This window comes from Schistocerca serialis, chromosome 4, assembly GCF_023864345.2.
Source record: "Schistocerca serialis cubense isolate TAMUIC-IGC-003099 chromosome 4, iqSchSeri2.2, whole genome shotgun sequence".
Lineage (NCBI taxonomy): Eukaryota > Metazoa > Arthropoda > Insecta > Orthoptera > Acrididae > Schistocerca > Schistocerca serialis.
The window spans coordinates 620,048,805-620,066,154 of record NC_064641.1 but is presented as its reverse complement, the minus strand read 5'-3'; the positions used below and the strand labels follow the sequence as shown (position 1 = coordinate 620,066,154).

Sequence of the window (17,350 nt, the reverse complement as noted above, 5' to 3'; positions counted from 1 at the left end):
AGTGGAGTTTTGAATGCGTGTGTTGTGTACATGAGGTCTTCCACGGCAACCCCCATAGCATCTATAAATAAACTTTACTGCAGCAAAAGGGGGCGGGGTAAACAAGCTGAGCGGAATGAAACTGAACGGATGAATGCCAATTGCTATTTCTTTATGTGGTTGACTGGGTTAGTGAATGATTAGCGTTTCTATAATTACTAGCAAAATCCATCGATTGAGACTATAAGAGTGGAAATAAATGACTAACAGGAATAACAGGTAAGAAAGATAATGTATTATCTTCTCGGTGTATCCAAGGAAATGAAATTTTAAAAAAATTTTTGGCCAGTTCACTACACTAGTAAGGGCTAGTTGTACAGTCCCCGGCTGGCAGCCACTTAAGTTCTGTTCTGGGAGTAGCATGGAAAACACATTGTACGAACACATAATAACGCTTATGTAGAGAATAAACACGGGATAACTAAACTGGTGATTGTGACAGGGTTAGTGATGTTAACTGGAAAATAAGTTTTGACACTAGCATGAATAGTTACAGAATTAGTGGTGAGAAGATTGTTTGTTAGAATGAGAAAGGAGAAAAAAATGAGGACATCACACAAATTATGGAAGAAAATGACGATACCAAATTTATATAAAAATTTCATACTTCTACTTTTCGACCTCATGCATGAGAAACTGGAGCATGTGAATGAAATGTGAAACCGTTCCCTGACATAAAGCTTTTTGCTTGTAGTGGGCCTAATAGGCATTTGATATTGGTACTTCATGAATTGTATTCTGTCATGTTATAAAACTGACATTTTGTGCCCAAACAGACTCATGTATTTGATGAGTGTTATACCTGCAATATTAGAAAGGCCTCTTTCATTTTGTCTAACAGACAGTGAGAAAATAGATATAATCAGATCGAGAAACCACACCAGTCTTGGGTACTATTTGTATTAACAGCTTTTTCAGTATTAGGCAACAACATTTCAATTTTTCATGTAGAAAAATTTTTGACGATCTTTAATGGGGTAATGAATTCTTAGACAGAAAGGAAAGCATGCCATGTAAATCTGCAGCAAGATTAGAGAGAAAAAAATGCTAGGACGTAAGGATTGTAGAAATGTGTACTGTCTTGCTTGTCTCTTGTCTTCACTGGTTTTATGTATCCTATATTTAATTTTATATCACACAAAACAGCAAGTTATTAGCAAATAGGAAATAAAGAATGTATTAATTGCAGGATTTTTTTTTTTTAAAAAAAAAAAAAAAGAGGGGCAGGATGTAAAACCGGCTGACGGAGCAGGAGAGGTGCCACAGGCATTTTAACTTCCACTGCCCTGAATATAGTTTGATGGCATCCATTACAAAATGTACACGTTTGTATTCCACAGAGCAAAATACAGTGATGTGCGATAGAAGAAGCTGCATGAAGAGGCATGGCACATTAAGACTAAATAACATGTCTTACATTTCCTCAAATACATATTTTTTATTTACCAGATTCTTCAGAAAGATGTGCCCTACAAAATGAACATTTGTGGAAAGTCGATTTTTTGAAAATTTTTGATGTTCTAGTTCTATTAGAAACACTTAAGAGAGAGAGAGGGGGGGGGGGGGTGTGTGTACTGCCCCGATTTGGAAATATCGTAGATCTTGGGCTGATGCGCAGAGCAGTCTTGAGTTGCAGTGTGGAGGAGGGTAGTCTCCATGTGACCCGCATTTACATTTAGTGATTTTTCTGTTTCCTCTTAATTTACTGCTCTCACATCAAATGAAAACAAAATGGATTTCTTGGCCAGGAGCCATCAAGTGAGTTAAAATGTATTCAAATAATTACAGAAGGCTAAAATATGTTATTAGTTTCCGATTTTATTTTATTTCCAACTTTCTGACAGCCAAGCATTAATCGCCTTGGGGAAAAATGATGTTATTTTGGAAATTTGGCTTTTTTAATTTTTTCCGCTGAGGCAGTCAGTTTATTTGAAACAATTCCACACCATTCGCTAGTTTCAAATGTTTTCTGCTTTTCAACTGCCCATTTTCATCATCTAGCACATATGGCACTATGCCATAATAAAGAACCAAACATGAGATAATACCGTACAACAAGAAAATTTACATCCTGAAAACCATACTGGAAAGCTTAATATCAGGTCAAGGCCTACTTCATTGGGAATCTGGACATACAAATGTGCTCTTTACGCTGAATTATGCAGTTTAGTATGGTTCGCGAAATTTCGATGCTCTTGAAGTATCCTCTGATGTCTTTTTTAATGTTTTACATGCACAAACATATGGGCATCCTACATCATTGCAGCTGCGCAAACACGTGACGCCTGTTATCGGCGCTCTCTGGCAACTGCTGAAACGAACCTATTTCTAACAGGTCACAAGAAAATATTGCGAATGGTAGTCTGAAAAGCCTTACTTACAAAGCAGATATCCTGTTGCACAAGATGAACTATGTGCGATAATATATGATGAATTTCTTAAATCACCAAGCTTTTGACTCTCATTAAAAAATCAACACTTTGAGGACAAACCAGTTAGAAGAATTTCGAGCCCTGAAGTTCAAACATTTATGTCGTTATTAAAAATTTTACTGACACATTTGTTTGATGTATCTTAAAGCATAACACGTGCAGAAAAGATCAACATTATATGTGGAAGCTTAGCTTCTCTTGCAGCTTATTCATCTTTGAGACCAATATATACAGGAAAGCTTTGCTTTTCTTGTAGCAGCACTATGTATATTAATTTAAACCATTAACTTTTCCTATTTGTGTGTTCCGCTACTTATCAGTGATTTTGTTGTTGGCTGACTACATCACTTGTCCTATGATCTGAATGTCTGCTGTCATCGGCTGGCAAGATCACGTGACATGAGCTATGACTTGCTTACAAAAGCACATCGCACTCTCGATTTCAATGCTTCGGAAAGTAACCTGCGGTTTTCGGTGGAATTCGAATTTATATTTTTTCAAGATCTTTCCAAAACGTGTTTTTTCCCCTAGTTTCGTTTTCTAAAGACTGGGAAATTCTACGCTGGTGTATAAAACCATAACCATTCAAAAGGATTGATAAGTTTTACAGTCCTGAGGGAAAGTATACTGTCACTTAACACGAAAAATGTATTTTCACCCAGGAGAAAGTGTATTTTTAACCGAGAAATCTGGGAAAAATCTGGAATATTTTTTCCTCGTCTGCAATATACACCCTGAATATGCACCTAATGCAAAATCATAGCGACCTCTGTTTTTCATTGCACACTTCTCCGAGTTTTATGCAGTGGCATACTTTCACGTAAGTATCACAATAACTATGACCATTGGTGAAATGATGTGCACATCATCATGAAGCTGACAGATAATGCTATAAATACAGAAAAAATGAAATTTTTTTACTAAATAGTTTCTGTAAAATCGGCTAAGGAAGACTGAGGGTTCGCACCTCGATTCTGTCATTGCTGGTCGGCCGAAAGGTGGGAGACACTTATCGGCCTCCCCTTCCGAACAAAAGCATGAACTCACCCAGCACTTTGGTGTAAAGTAAACACCACACTTTTTCTGAAGTGTATCCGTATTAACAACAAATATTCAGTATGCCAAAAATATGTTTTGTATTATTGTTACGTAGTAAACTGCTCTTGAAGAGCAAGAAGTTGGATGTATTGTGTGTGAAATAAAACTGTCAGTTTGTGCAACTGACATAAACATGTGCATATAAATTATAGCAGTGTAAGTACACAAATCCACAAGCATTATACAAATAAAGAAAATCTAGGAATGGATAATGACAGTATTATGAAAAACAAGATAATTGCTACTCACCATGTAGTGGAGATGCCGAGTCATAGACAGACGCAACAAAAAGAACTGTCAGACAAAGATTTTGGTCAAACAGGCCTTTGTCAGAATACACACACACACACACACACCATGCAAACACAACTCACACACATATGACCACAGTCTCTGGGTGCCAAGCCCAGACTCAGATTCCTATGAACTGTATACAGGGTGTATACGACCCGGGAAAAACCCAGGAATTTTTTCATCCGGGAGGAAACCGGGAAAAACCCGGGAATTTTTTCATCCGGGAGGAAACCGGGAAAAACCCGGGAATTTTTCGGAATTCCGGGAATTTTTCATTGTTTTAGCTTTCGGTTAAATTTTTATAATTTTGATTGCAGAATTGATTTTCTAGCAAAGAACGTTATTGTATCCTGCTACTGGAGAATGATACTGCAGCAATAAAATATAAACGAGAGGGGAAAAAATAAAACTTTAGTGGCAAAGGAAATGTGCAATTTACAACAAAACACCGTGCACGCACAAGCGTTTGCAAATAGCAAAAATATGTCAAAGGCCGTAGGGCGCAGACAATTCTTCGTAACAATGAACTGCTTGCTATGAGCATGACGTCACAACTGTTCACATGAGGTTCGTTTGACCAATTGCCAGCGGTCTGTTGCGCATGCGCATTTGACTCGCGTATAAGCTTGACTTCCCGCTATGACGCTACTTGTAGTTTGGCTGTTAGCTGTATCGGTAGTAGCTGCAAGCAGCCAGATGCAAACGAGAAAAATTTTTCTCGCGCGCCCTAGCTGCCAGATTCGCGCTTGCACAGAGTTGTAGTGGGGAGGGGGTTAACCTGCACGTGACCCGTGTTTACGTTAAGTGATTTCGCTGCTTCTCTTCTATTACAGCTCCCACGTCAAATGAAAACAAAACGGATTTTTGTGGCCATGAGCTTTCAAGTGAATTAAAATACATTCACATAATTACGGAGGGCAAAAATACGAGGGCGGTTCAGAAAGTAACCTCCGATTGGTCACAGTGCGGGTTGTGGGGGGAGTAGCGACGCCATCTGTGCGTTCACGCACTCAACAGGTCAGTCGGCATCAAGCCGTGGTCGAGTGAACGTCGTACCTGCGCTAGTTTAGTTTTTGTGGCAGTTTGAAATGTGTGCTGCAATAGAAAACCCCGCCAAATGTGAAGTGCGTGCTGTCATAAGGTTTTTTACAGCCAAAGGATATTCTGCAGCAGCTATTCATAGTGAGCTTTGTGCCGTGTACGGACCAAGAGTTATGAGTGAAGGAGTTGTCCGTGAATGGGTACGTTTATTTAAAAGTGGACGAGAAAACGTTCATGATGAAGAGAGGAGTGGTAGATCATCATTGGTGACTGACGAACTCGTTCAGACAGTTGATGCAAAAGTTCGTGAAAATCGACGTTTCTCAATGTCAGAGTTGTCTACTGGTTTTCCACAGATTTCTAAGACTCTCTTGTACGAGATAGTGACAGCAAGATTGGGTTACCGTAAGTTCTGTGCACGATGGGTGCCCAAAATTCTTACCGACCACCACAAAACTCAAAGAATGGCCTCTGCATTAGACTTTCTGTCACGTTATGAGGACGAAGGAGAACCATTGTTAAACAGAATCGTGACCGGTGACGAAACCTGGATTAAGTACGTGAACCCTGAGACAAAAGAACAATCAAAGATGTGGGCACATTCAAATTCGCCTACCAAACCAAGAAAAGCCTCGCAAGATTTTTCTGCCAGAAATTGATGGCAACGGTGTTTTGGGATGCCAAAGGGGTGTTGTTGGTTGAATTCATGGAACGTGGTACGACCATTAATCAAGACGTGTACTGTGAAACAATAAAAAAGTTACGACGGGCTATACAGAACAAACGCCGTGGTATGCTGACTTCCGGTATCGTTTTTTTGCACGATAACGCCCGTCCTCACTCTGCTCGCAGAACAACGGCCCTTCTTGAGTCCTTCAAGTGGGACGTTATCAACCATCCACCTTACAGCCCAGACCTGGCGCCAAGTGATTATCACCTCTTCATGCATTTGAAGAAATGGCTCGGGTCACAGCGGTTTGATGACGACGAAGAGCTCAAAGATGCGGTCACAGGCTGGCTGGCTCCAGGCACAAGCGGGTGATTTTTATGCAGAAGGAATTTCAAAGCTTGTGAAGAGATACGATAAGTGCCTCAATCGCTATGGAGACTATGTAGAAAAATTGTGCAAAGATGTAGTTGTAAGATGTATATATTAAAATATTTTTATTTAACTTGGTGTATTTTTTTAAATCAACCGGAGGTTACTTTCTGAATGGCCCTCGTATATTATTAATTTCAGTTTTCTGATTTTATTTTATTTCCAAGTTAGTAGCATTAATCGCCTTGCAGAACAATCAAGTTATTTTTGCAAGTTTGCTAAAGAATTTTGGCTTGATTAATCTTTCCGCTGAGGCGATCATTTTATTTGAAACGAAGTGTTTTATTCTACAGTATTGGCTAGTTCCAACTGTTCGCTGAATTTCAAGTGCACGTTATCATCTTTTGCTATGTATGGCGTTATGCCATAATAAAGAACAAAAAATGAGATCGTATAGTACTGATACTCCAAGAAAATTTACATCCCAAAAACCACACTGAAAAGCTTAATATCAGATGGGACTGCTTCATTGTGAATCTGGAAAAAGCCAATTTGCACTTCAAGCTGAATTTTGCATTTTAGTATGGGTTACGAAATTCCGATGCTCTTTGGAGTATCCTCTGATGCCCTGTTTCTTTTATGGTGTAATCTAAGCTCTCTTAGTGCTTTATACACACGAACATGCGGGCTTCCTACACCACTGCAGTTGCACACGCACAATAATGTGTTTTCTGGCGCTCTCTGGCAACTGTTAAATCGAACCTATTTCTAACAGTCTCCGGATAGTATTGCGAACGGTGGTTAGAAAAGCATTACTTTCAAAGTACATTTCTTTTTACCCAAGATGAATTATGTTACGTGTATGAAAGTGGGATGGATATCTAAATCACAGAGCGTTCAAAACTGAACAGTTTGAGGACCAGCCACTTACAAAAATTTCGAGCCGCGAGACATTTATGTCATTTTAAATTTTCTGGCACATTTGTGTGATGTATCTTAAAGTATAACACACGCAAAAAAAAGATCAATATTACATGTGAAAGCTTAGCTTTTGTTGTAGCGTGTTAATCTTAGAGACCAATATTATATGTGAAAGCTTAGCTTTTCTTGTAGATGTACGGTATTGTGTACATTAATGTAAATCGTTAACTTTTCCTCTTGTGTGTTCGCGCTATGTAACAAGTGATGTTGCTATTGGCTGACTAAAACACGTGTCCCATGCTCTGAATAGCTGCTGTCATCGGCTAGCGAGATCTCGTGGCTTGAGATATGACTCGCTTACAAAAGGACATATCAACCTCGGTTTCAACGCTCCGGAAACTAGCGCGTTGTGTTTGGTGCAATTCGAATTTATACTTTCGTAATACGAAAATATGCAGCGTATATGTTGCTGCAAATCAAAGGTCTTTCCAAAACTTCTCTGCCCCGTCTTTTCTTTTTTTTCCCCCCCGGGAAGTTCTACGCGATTGTATAAAACGTTAACCATTCAAAGGATTGATAAGTTTTACAGTTCCAAGGGAAAATCTACGGGAAACGTATTGTCACTTAGCACGGAAAAAGTGTATTTTCGCCCGGGAAAAAGCACATTTTTTTTAAACGGGATATCCGGGAGAAATCCGGGATTTTTTTTTCCTTGTCCCCGTATACACCCTGTGTATAATAATTTTAAAATGTCCCATATTAAAGATTCCTCCCTTCAGTATATATTATTTGCAGGGAAATTGATTACATTACTAAGTCTGAATATGATTTTCTGTTTGTAATTGATGGAAATCCATATTAACCAAAAATCATGTGTCACGGCTGTGACAAAATTCAGAAGTGCAAAGTAGTACATTGACAATTACAGGGAAAAATCTGTGAATTGAATGATTATATGTTAACAAATTAGTAACTGTATAATATTGAAAACTTACTGCATTAGCCAAGAAAATATCAGTAAGAAACTTACATTATTTTCAGGGTAATAACATAATTTCTATTGTCATGGGTGTGACATAGTTATGTCACAGGTGTGACATGTACAAATTTATCTCAATATTTCGGAGAATTAAAGAGTAATAATGGATTCAATACATTTTTTGCAGTACAAAAAAATCACATTGCTTAATGAAAGTGGTGTTGGTGTTAAATAAAAAAAACTAAAAAAAACACAGTTCTTTAATAGACTCCAACAGACAGCTCATCTTCAATTGAAACACTCTCTTAGCTCACCATAATACACAATATGGAGAATGAAGCATTTTCATGTTCAAATAAATAAAGGAATCAATACTCAACAAACTAACTAAAGAAATATACACAGAAATACATACTTATAATAATACCAGAGAAGGAAAGTTGCCACTCACCATATAGCGGAGCTGCTGAGTCGCGATAGATACGACAAAAAGATGCACACAATTATAGCTTTCGGCCATTAAGGCCTTTGTCAGCAGGACACACACATAGACACAAACGTCTGCAGTCTCAGAGAACTGAAATCACAGCAGCACCAGTGCATGATGGGAGTGGTGACTGGGTGGGGGTAAGGAGGAGGCGGGGAGGGGGAGGGATAGTATTGTGGGAGTGGCAGACAGTAAAGTGTTTCTCCTTTTAATCCATATATTTTCATTGTTTTTCTCCGGACCTATAATTTTTCTCTCTCTTTTTTCCAGCCCTCTTAGTTCGCCTTTCTTATTCAGTATTAAGCACTCTGATCCATATGTTGCTTGTGTCCTATCGCTGAAATATAATGTCTAATCTTTACTGGGAAGGATATTGATTTCTTATTGTAGTAGTTTTGGGTTAATGCGAATGCACAACATATCTTCTTTATGCTTTCTTTATTTGTGTGTTATCCAGTCCGTTGGCTTCTATCATTTGTCGAGGTATTTAAATTTATCAACTCTTTTTTGTTTGTGTTTTATATACTTGTTTTTCCATGCCCAGTCTTTTTGGTAGTCTCATGTAGTATATCAAGCATAACAGTTGCATCTGTTCGGTTTTCAGTTATCAGTGCTGTATCATCCACTTATAATTTGTTCTTTCCTTGGTCCATATTTATACCATTTATGTGTATGTTTTCTAGTGCATTTTCCCATGTTTTTACTATTTTATCTAAAACCAAATTAAAGAGAATTAGGGACAGTCTGTCTCCTTCTTGAAGTCCTGCTTTGATTTTGAACGGTTCAGATATTTTGCCTTGAAATTTAATCCTTGATGCTGTATCTCTGAGCATTTGTTCAGCAAATCTTCTGCTTGTTTTAATTATAGTATTTTTAATGTTTATCAGTGCCACTTGGGACTTCTGTATCTTCCCTAATAAAGGAGTATTTGAAAACTGACTTCAGAATTTCTGTTTTGTGTTTGCTACACCTATTTTCAGTTACTGTGCTATTCACAAGTGTCTGGGCACAAAAACAGCTGCTGACACTCTTAATCCATGACAAATTTCTTTGAGTTTTGTGAGGGTATTTTGATAAGATGATACTACTGCAGTCAGTGAAGACTTCAAGCATTATTGTCTTGACAGCCAAATAATTTCATTCAACATGTACCAGTGTGTAGCCCTTCGTTTTGTCTTTTACACTGATACCAGTTTCATTATGGGAATCTTCAGAGATGTCAGGTCTATCCATTGTTGTTATACACTGATGAGCCAAAACATTATGAGCATGGCACATCATGAGATTGAATGTTATCTGATGGCATTACGGACATGTGATATTATAAATGGAACATTGAGATGAGTGGGGGATATTTGTTTGTAGCAGTGAGGTAAGCCACTGCCAAAAGTTTCTTTGACAAAGGGCAGACAGGAACGGCCCAGTGTCAGGGAACAAGCATCTCAGAAATTGCAAAGCTAGTTGACTGTTTACAAGCTACTGCTGTGAGCATCAATGAAGGATGGTGACATGATGATGAGTAGGTGGAGAGGTGTTGTACGTCCACGCATCATCAGGGAATGTGGAGGTTGGAAGCTTGACCTTTCTGTAAAGTGGCATAGGCAGTGGTCTGTGGCAGATTAAATGAGCTCCACAGTTTAACAAACTGCTTCAACAGAGATTGTGTTGCATGTGCTGCAGCAGTTACTGCTTGGCTTAGAATCATTTCATCTGTTGGGGCCATTTCTTTGAGGCTTACACAAATATATTGGGGTCTGCTACATGTATCATTACCTGTATTGGATGACAATGCACCTAAGCTAAAAAATTCTCATTTTCACTCTGCACACAAGTCAACCATCTGGATAGTAGTCTTGTGACAGCCAGAGCGACAGCACCAGCAGCAGCGAGTAGTGTTTGTATAAAGCGTTTATTTTGCATTTTGTTTACGACCTTCCACTAAGGAAGGGGTTCTATTTGTGTTTATCTGCTCTGCATAGTAACTAACAGTTCTTGATAAAACTTTACGTAGTTTTCGTGTTAGATTTCTTAGTGTTTTCTTGATCGTTTAGAACAGAAAGCGCCCTAAAACCGTCTTTTGTTTGTTTCGCGGCCGTTAGCCACTAGTCACTTGAATCAGCAGTTGTCTTGTGACAGCCAGAGCGACAGCACCAGCAGCAGCGAGTACTGTTTGTATAAAGCGTTTTTGTACTTATTTGCTGCGCTTAGCTTTTAAATAGTTTTTCTGGGAAAACCTAGCGTAGTTTTCGCGTCTCGTATTTCAGTGAGTGTTTCTTGATTATCAGAGTAGCTCATCAGAAGATTATCTTGGGAATTTGTCACCGTATAGAGTAGGGTAAACATAGTCATGTGTAGGGGCTGTGGTTGTTGTGAGCGGACGCAAGGAGAATTGGCCACTCTTCGGGGGCAGGTGGAGGCTTTGTCTGTTAGGCTCATCGAGCTCGAGGCGCAGGCGTTGGCTCATAGTGGCGTTGGGGCAACTGTGGTGAGACCTATGCCTACTTCGGTGGCCTTGGAATCACATGGAACCCCTGATGTCGCTGCGTCTTCCGGCAGTGAGCATCTTACCGGTCAGCCATCACTCCAGGGTGAATGGCGGACAGTGGTGGGCTCGCGCGTGCCTGGCCGAAAGGCGAAGGTGGGATCTGGCCGCGTGGCAGCTGCCTTACCCCTTTCCAACAGGTACGGGGTGCTTCCTAGTGGTGATGACATCGTTTCCGAGCCACCACAGGGTGCCTCGCCTGTTGGGCCAGTGGCCGATTCTCCGGCAAGGTCCCGACAGTCACAGAGGGCGGGCCTATTAGTTATAGGGAGCTCCAACGTTAGGCGGGTTATGGAGCCCCTCAGGAAAATAGCGGGTAGGTCGGGGAAGAATGCCAGTGTGCACTCGGTGTGCTTGCCGGGGGGTCTCGTCCGTAATGTGGAGGAGGCCCTTCCGGCAGCTATTGAACGCACTGGGTGTGACCGGCTGCAGATAGTAGCACATGTCGGAACGAATGACGCCTGCCGCTTGGGTTCTGAGGCCATCCTTGGTTCCTTCCGGCGGCTGGCTGATTTGGTGAAGACAACCAGCATCGCACGCGGAGTGCAAGCTGAGCTTAATATCTGCAGCATAGTGCCCAGAGTCGATCGCGGTCCTCTGGTTTGGAGCCGTGTGGAGGGTCTAAACCAGAGGCTCAGACGACTCTGCGACTATAATGGTTGCAAATTCATCGACCTCCGTTATTGGGTGGAGAACTGTAGGGCCCCCCTAGACAGGTCAGGCGTGCACTACACACCGGAAGCAGCTACTAGGGTAGCAGAGTACGTGTGGCGTGCACACGGGGGTTTTTTAGGTTAGAGGGACCCCCCCTTGGGCGAAACGATAAAATACCTCACGGCTTACCAGAGAGGACATTATCATCGTTGATAAAGAATGTCCGTCCTCAGAGACCAAAAACAGGAAAAGTTAACGTAATATTGGTAAACTGCAGGAGTATCCAGGGCAAGGTTCCTGAATTAGTATCTCTTATTGAAGGAAATAGTGCGCATATAGTATTAGGAACGGAAAGTTGGTTAAAACCGGAAGTGAACAGTAACGAAATCCTAGACACAGAATGGAATATATACCGCAAGGATAGGATAAACGCCAATGGTGGAGGAGTATTTATAGCAGTAAAGAATTCAATAATATCCAGTGAAGTTATTAGCGAATGCGAATGTGAAATAATCTGGGTTAAGTTAAGTATCAAAGGTGGGTCAGATATGATAGTCGGATGCTTCTATAGACCACCTGCATCAGCAACCGTAGTAGTTGAGTGCCTCAGAGAGAACCTGCAGAACGTCGTGAAGAAGTTTCGTGATCATACTATTGTAATAGGGGGAGACTTCAATCTACCAGGTATAGAATGGGATAGTCACACAATCAGAACTGGAGCCAGGGACAGAGACTCTTGTGACATTATCCTGACTGCCTTGTCCGAGAATTACTTCGAGCAGATAGTTAGAGAACCAACTCGTGAAGCTAACGTTTTAGACCTCATAGCAACAAATAGACCGGAACTTTTCGACTCCGTGAATGTAGAAGAGGGTATCAGTGATCATAAGTCAGTGGTTGCATCAATGACTACAAGTGTAATAAGAAATGCCAAGAAAGGAAGGAAAATATATTTGCTTAACAAGAGTGATAGGGCACAAATCGCAGAATATCTGAGTGACCACCATCAAACGTTCATTTCTGAGGAAGAGGATGTGGAACAAAAATGGAAAAAATTCAGAAACATCGTCCAGTACGCCTTAGATAAGTTCGTACCGACTAAGGTCCAAAGCGAGGGGAAAGATCCACCGTGGTATAACAATCATGTACGAAAGGTACTACGGAAACAAAGAAAGCTTCATCATAGGTTTAAGAGTAGTCGAATCATAGCTGATAAGGAAAAGCTGAACGAAGCGAAAAAGAGCGTAAAGAGAGCAATGAGAGAAGCATTCAACGAATTCGAACATAAAACATTGGCAAACAATCTAAACAAGAACCCTAAAAAGTTTTGGTCATATGTAAAATCGGTAAGCGGATCTAAATCCCCTATTCAGTCACTCGTTGACCACGATGGAACCGAAACAGAGGACGACCGAAGAAAGGCAGAAATACTGAATTCAGTGTTCCGAAACTGTTTCACTGCGGAAAATCGTAACACGGTCCCTGACTTCAGCCGTCGCACGGACGCCAAAATGGAAAATATTGAAATAAACGATATCGGAATTGAAAAACAACTGCTATCACTTAGTAGCGGAAAAGCATCCGGACCAGACGAGATACCCTTAAGATTCTACAGTGATTATGCTAAAGAACTTGCCCCCTTTCTATCAGCAATTTATCGTAGATCGCTGGAAGAACGTAAAGTACCTAGCGACTGGAAGAAAGCGCAGGTCGTTCCCATTTTCAAGAAGGGTCATAAATCAGATGCGAATAATTATAGGCCTATTTCGCTTACGTCAATCTGTTGTAGAATAATGGAACATGTTTTGTGTTCTCGTATTATGACGTTCTTAGATAATACAAATCTCCTTCATCATAACCAACATGGATTCCGCAAACAGAGATCATGTGAAACTCAGCTCGCCCTATTTGCTCAAGAAATTCACAGTGCCGTAGACACTGGCGAGCAGATTGATGCCGTATTCCTGGACTTCAGGAAGGCATTTGATACGGTTCCGCACTTACGTTTAGTGAAAAAAATATGAGCTTACGGAATATCGGACCAGGTTTGTGATTGGATTCAGGATTTCCTAGAAGAAAGAACACAACATGTCATTCTTAACGGTTCAAAATCTGCAGATGTAGAGGTAATTTCGGGAGTACCGCAGGGAAGCGTGATAGGACCTTTATTGTTTACAATATACATAAATGACTTAGTTGACAACATCGGTAGCTCCGTGAGGCTATTTGCAGATGACACGGTTGTCTACAAGAAAGTAGCAACATCAGAAGACTCGTACATACTCCAGGAGGACCTGCAGAGGATTAATGCATGGTGCGACAGCTGGCAGCTTTCCCTAAACGTAGATAAATGTAATATAATGCGCATACATAGGGGCATAAATCCATTCCAGTACGATTATGCCATAGGTGGTAAATCATTGGAAGCGGTAACGACCGTAAAATACTTAGGAGTTACTATCCGGAGCGATCTGAAGTGGAATGATCACATAAAACAAATAGTGGGAAAAGCAGGCGCCAGGTTGAGATTCATAGGAAGAATTCTAAGAAAATGTGACTCATCGACGAAAGAAGTAGCTTACAAAACGCTTGTTCGTCCGATTCTTGAGTATTGCTCATCAGTATGGGACCCTTACCAGGTTGGATTAATAGAAGAGATAGACATGATCCAGCGAAAAGCAGCGCGATTCGTCATGGGGACATTTAGTCAGCGCGAGAGCGTTACGGAGATGCTGAACAAGCTCCAGTGGCGGACACTTCAAGAAAGGCGTTACGCAATACGGAGAGGTTTATTATCGAAATTACGAGAGAGCACATTCCGGGAAGAGATGGGCAACATATTACTACCGCCCACATATATCTCGCGTAATGATCACAACGAAAAGATCCGAGAAATTAGAGCAAATACGGAGACTTACAAGCAGTCGTTCTTTCCACGCACAATTCGTGAATGGAACAGGGAAGGGGGGATCAGATAGTGGTACAATAAGTACCCTCCGCCACACACCGTAAGGTGGCTCGCGGAGTATAGATGTAGATGTAGATGTAGTCTCTTGATGTGTAAAGAACCCCCCCCCCCAGCACCCATTTGGGGGGGGGGGGGGGAGGACACTCTGAAAAAGATCTATTTTTGTGACTGCATTGACTTCACAGATCTACAATGTTCATTTACGACTTTTCATAATGACAATAGAGTTAGTATGATTAAACCTTCATTATTGTAGGCCTTTGTGCTTCTGCAGATCTTTTTTTGTGCAAATGGGATTGGCTAGACTTGGCCCAATTTTGGGTTTTGCTTAATGTTTGTGTTGTAGAGGTTCTGAATATTTTGGAAGCTGCAGCAGTTGTGGAAAGTCATAAAACATCATAAAGTTATAGTCAGTCAGTCAATGCAGTGATACCAAAATTGTGAAATTAGCAGTGAGTTAATTGAAAGAAGATTGTAAAGCTAGAAATAGAGCTTTTGTTGGTCAGTGTAACCAACTTTTTCATGATCTCAGTTGTTTTAAAATGGTTGCCATTTGGATGTGTTATAGAATCTTGAATTAGTTTGTAGGAATATGTAGATGTGATGCACAGTCACATGCATTTTGTGAAATGGACTGGGACAAATCATGACAGTTCCTCAGCAAAGGCAATGATGTTTTCTCATATAAGTTCAGTGCGAAATATGCTTTGTTAAAAAGTGCCATTATTGCTGTTTCCTGTCATCAATGCATTTGTCATTATAATTGTCAGAATTATGTCGTAAGCTTTTGTAATTATAATTAGAAAAAAAACCCTTGAAAACTTTGATGTAACGTATGTTTCGGCGGAAATGAGAGAAATATAATTCAGAATAACAATAGCATGGCCACACTGCTGCATTTCTTGAAATTTTATTATGTAGTTGATTATTAAGTGAGTTAGTTCTTTTTCATTGACGCATAATTAATTTGTCTGATACGATATTCTGGTTCTGTATGTTACAGATTCAGGTGTCTTCACTTATGACGGCCTTGTTTACTACAATGATTAATCATAAAGTTAAACTAGATGGGAGTTTTTCATCAGTTATCCTTGCAATTATGGTTTTAGAAGGACTTGGAAGATCACTAGATCCAACTACTGATATAGTGAAAAAAGCTAGGCCTTTCCTAATTGGAGCATTGTGAGCCAAACATTAGATTTGTAATTCATTTAAGAGTGTGATTGATACAAAGAGATACTTACTTTGATTCCATGACTCAAAGGTGCCCAGTTTTTGTTCATGTTAATAGTTCACAAGACACAAATGCATTTGTTGCTGGAATGAAATGATGGACTATAAAACAATATTTTTGCTGTACACAAAAAAATATTTATTCAATCAGTAGTAAAGAAATTTTATATGAAACAGAATGTGTTCATTTATGAAAAAAGAAAATTCAACTGTAGCACTAGAGCCAGTAATAGTAAAATGTTATGGGCTGTTTATGGCTACAATTACTGTGGTAACAAATTTTACCACAGTAATTTTAGCCAGAAACAGCCCACAATGTTTTGATGTAGTCTTTGACTATTCCTGGGTGTATACGACGCGGGACAACCGGGAGATCTGGGAAAAACCCAGGAATTTTTTCATCCGGGAGAAAACCGGGAAAAATCCGGAAATTTTTTAGAATTCCGGGAATTTTTCGTTGTTTTAGTTTTCCGTTAAATTTTTGTAATTTTGACTGGTAAGAACCGATACTCTAACAAAGGATATTACTGTATCCCGCTACTGCAGAATAATACTGCAGCACTAAAACATGAATGAGAGAAAAAAGCGAAAATAAAACTTAAATTGCAAAGGAAATGTGCCATATAAAATAACACAGTGCTCGTACAAGCATCTGCCAACAGCAAAATGTGTCAAAGGCTTTCGGAAGACTATGCAATGCTTCATAACAACAAACTGCCTTTGATGAGCGTGACGTCACAACTGCTGAGGCAGTCAATTTATTCCACACTATTGACTAGTTTCAACTGTTCGCTGCATTTCAAGTGCACGTTTTCATCTTCTAGCACGTGTGGCATTATGCCATAATAAAGAACCAGACATGAGATAATACAGTACTGGTACTCCAAGAAAATTTACGTCCCGAAAACCACACTGAAAAGCTTCATATCTGGTCGAGGCATATGTCATTGAGAATCTGGACATACGAATGTGCACTGTAAGGCAAACTATGCATTTTAGTATGGTTCACGAAATTCTGACGCTCTTGGAGTATCCTCTAATGTCTTGTTTCTTTTATGACATAATGTAAGATCTTTTAATGTTTTACACTTATGAACACGCGGGCTTCCTACATCACCGTAGATGCGCAAGCGCGGTGACGCCTCTTATCTGGCGCTCTCTGACGACTGCTGAAATGAATCTATTTCTAACAGATCACGGGAAAATATTGCGAATTGTTGTTCAGAAAGCGTTATTTTCAAAGTAAATTTCCTTTTACGCAAGAAAATCACAGAGTGTTTGGTCTCTTTCAAAAATCAACTCTTTGATGACGAGCCATTTAGAAGAATTTCGAGCGCAGAAGATCAGAGATTTATGTTGGTATTAAAAATTTTGCTGGCATATTTGTGTGATGTATCTTAAAGTGTAACATGCGCTAATCAGATCAACATTATAAGTGGAAGCTTAGCTTCTCTTGCAGCTTATTAATATTCGAGACAAATATTATATGCAAAAGCTTTGCTTTTCTTGTAGCAACTCTATGTATATTAATTCAAACCATTAACTTATCCTGTTGGTGGAATTCGAATTTATACTTTCATAAAACGAAAATATGCAGCGTACATGTTGCTACACATCAAAGAT

The 17,350-nt window shown here is 39.9% G+C and overlaps 1 protein-coding gene across 3 annotated transcripts in view; it reads left to right on the top strand.

The window, feature by feature from the left end:
- The window catches only part of LOC126475426 (uncharacterized aarF domain-containing protein kinase 2-like), a 102,776-nt gene extending 86,894 nt beyond the window's left edge, over positions 1 to 15,882 (top strand). Inside the window, exon 6 of one of the 3 annotated variants that reach the window (XM_050103272.1) lies at positions 15,498 to 15,882. In XM_050103272.1, the coding sequence (XP_049959229.1) occupies positions 15,498 to 15,680 (183 nt within the window). In that variant the 3' untranslated portion in view covers positions 15,681 to 15,882. The remainder of the gene's footprint in view (positions 1 to 15,497) is intronic. The other 2 variants (XM_050103271.1, XM_050103273.1) reach the window with 2 other exon arrangements.
- The last annotated feature ends 1,468 nt before the right edge of the window (positions 15,883 to 17,350 follow it).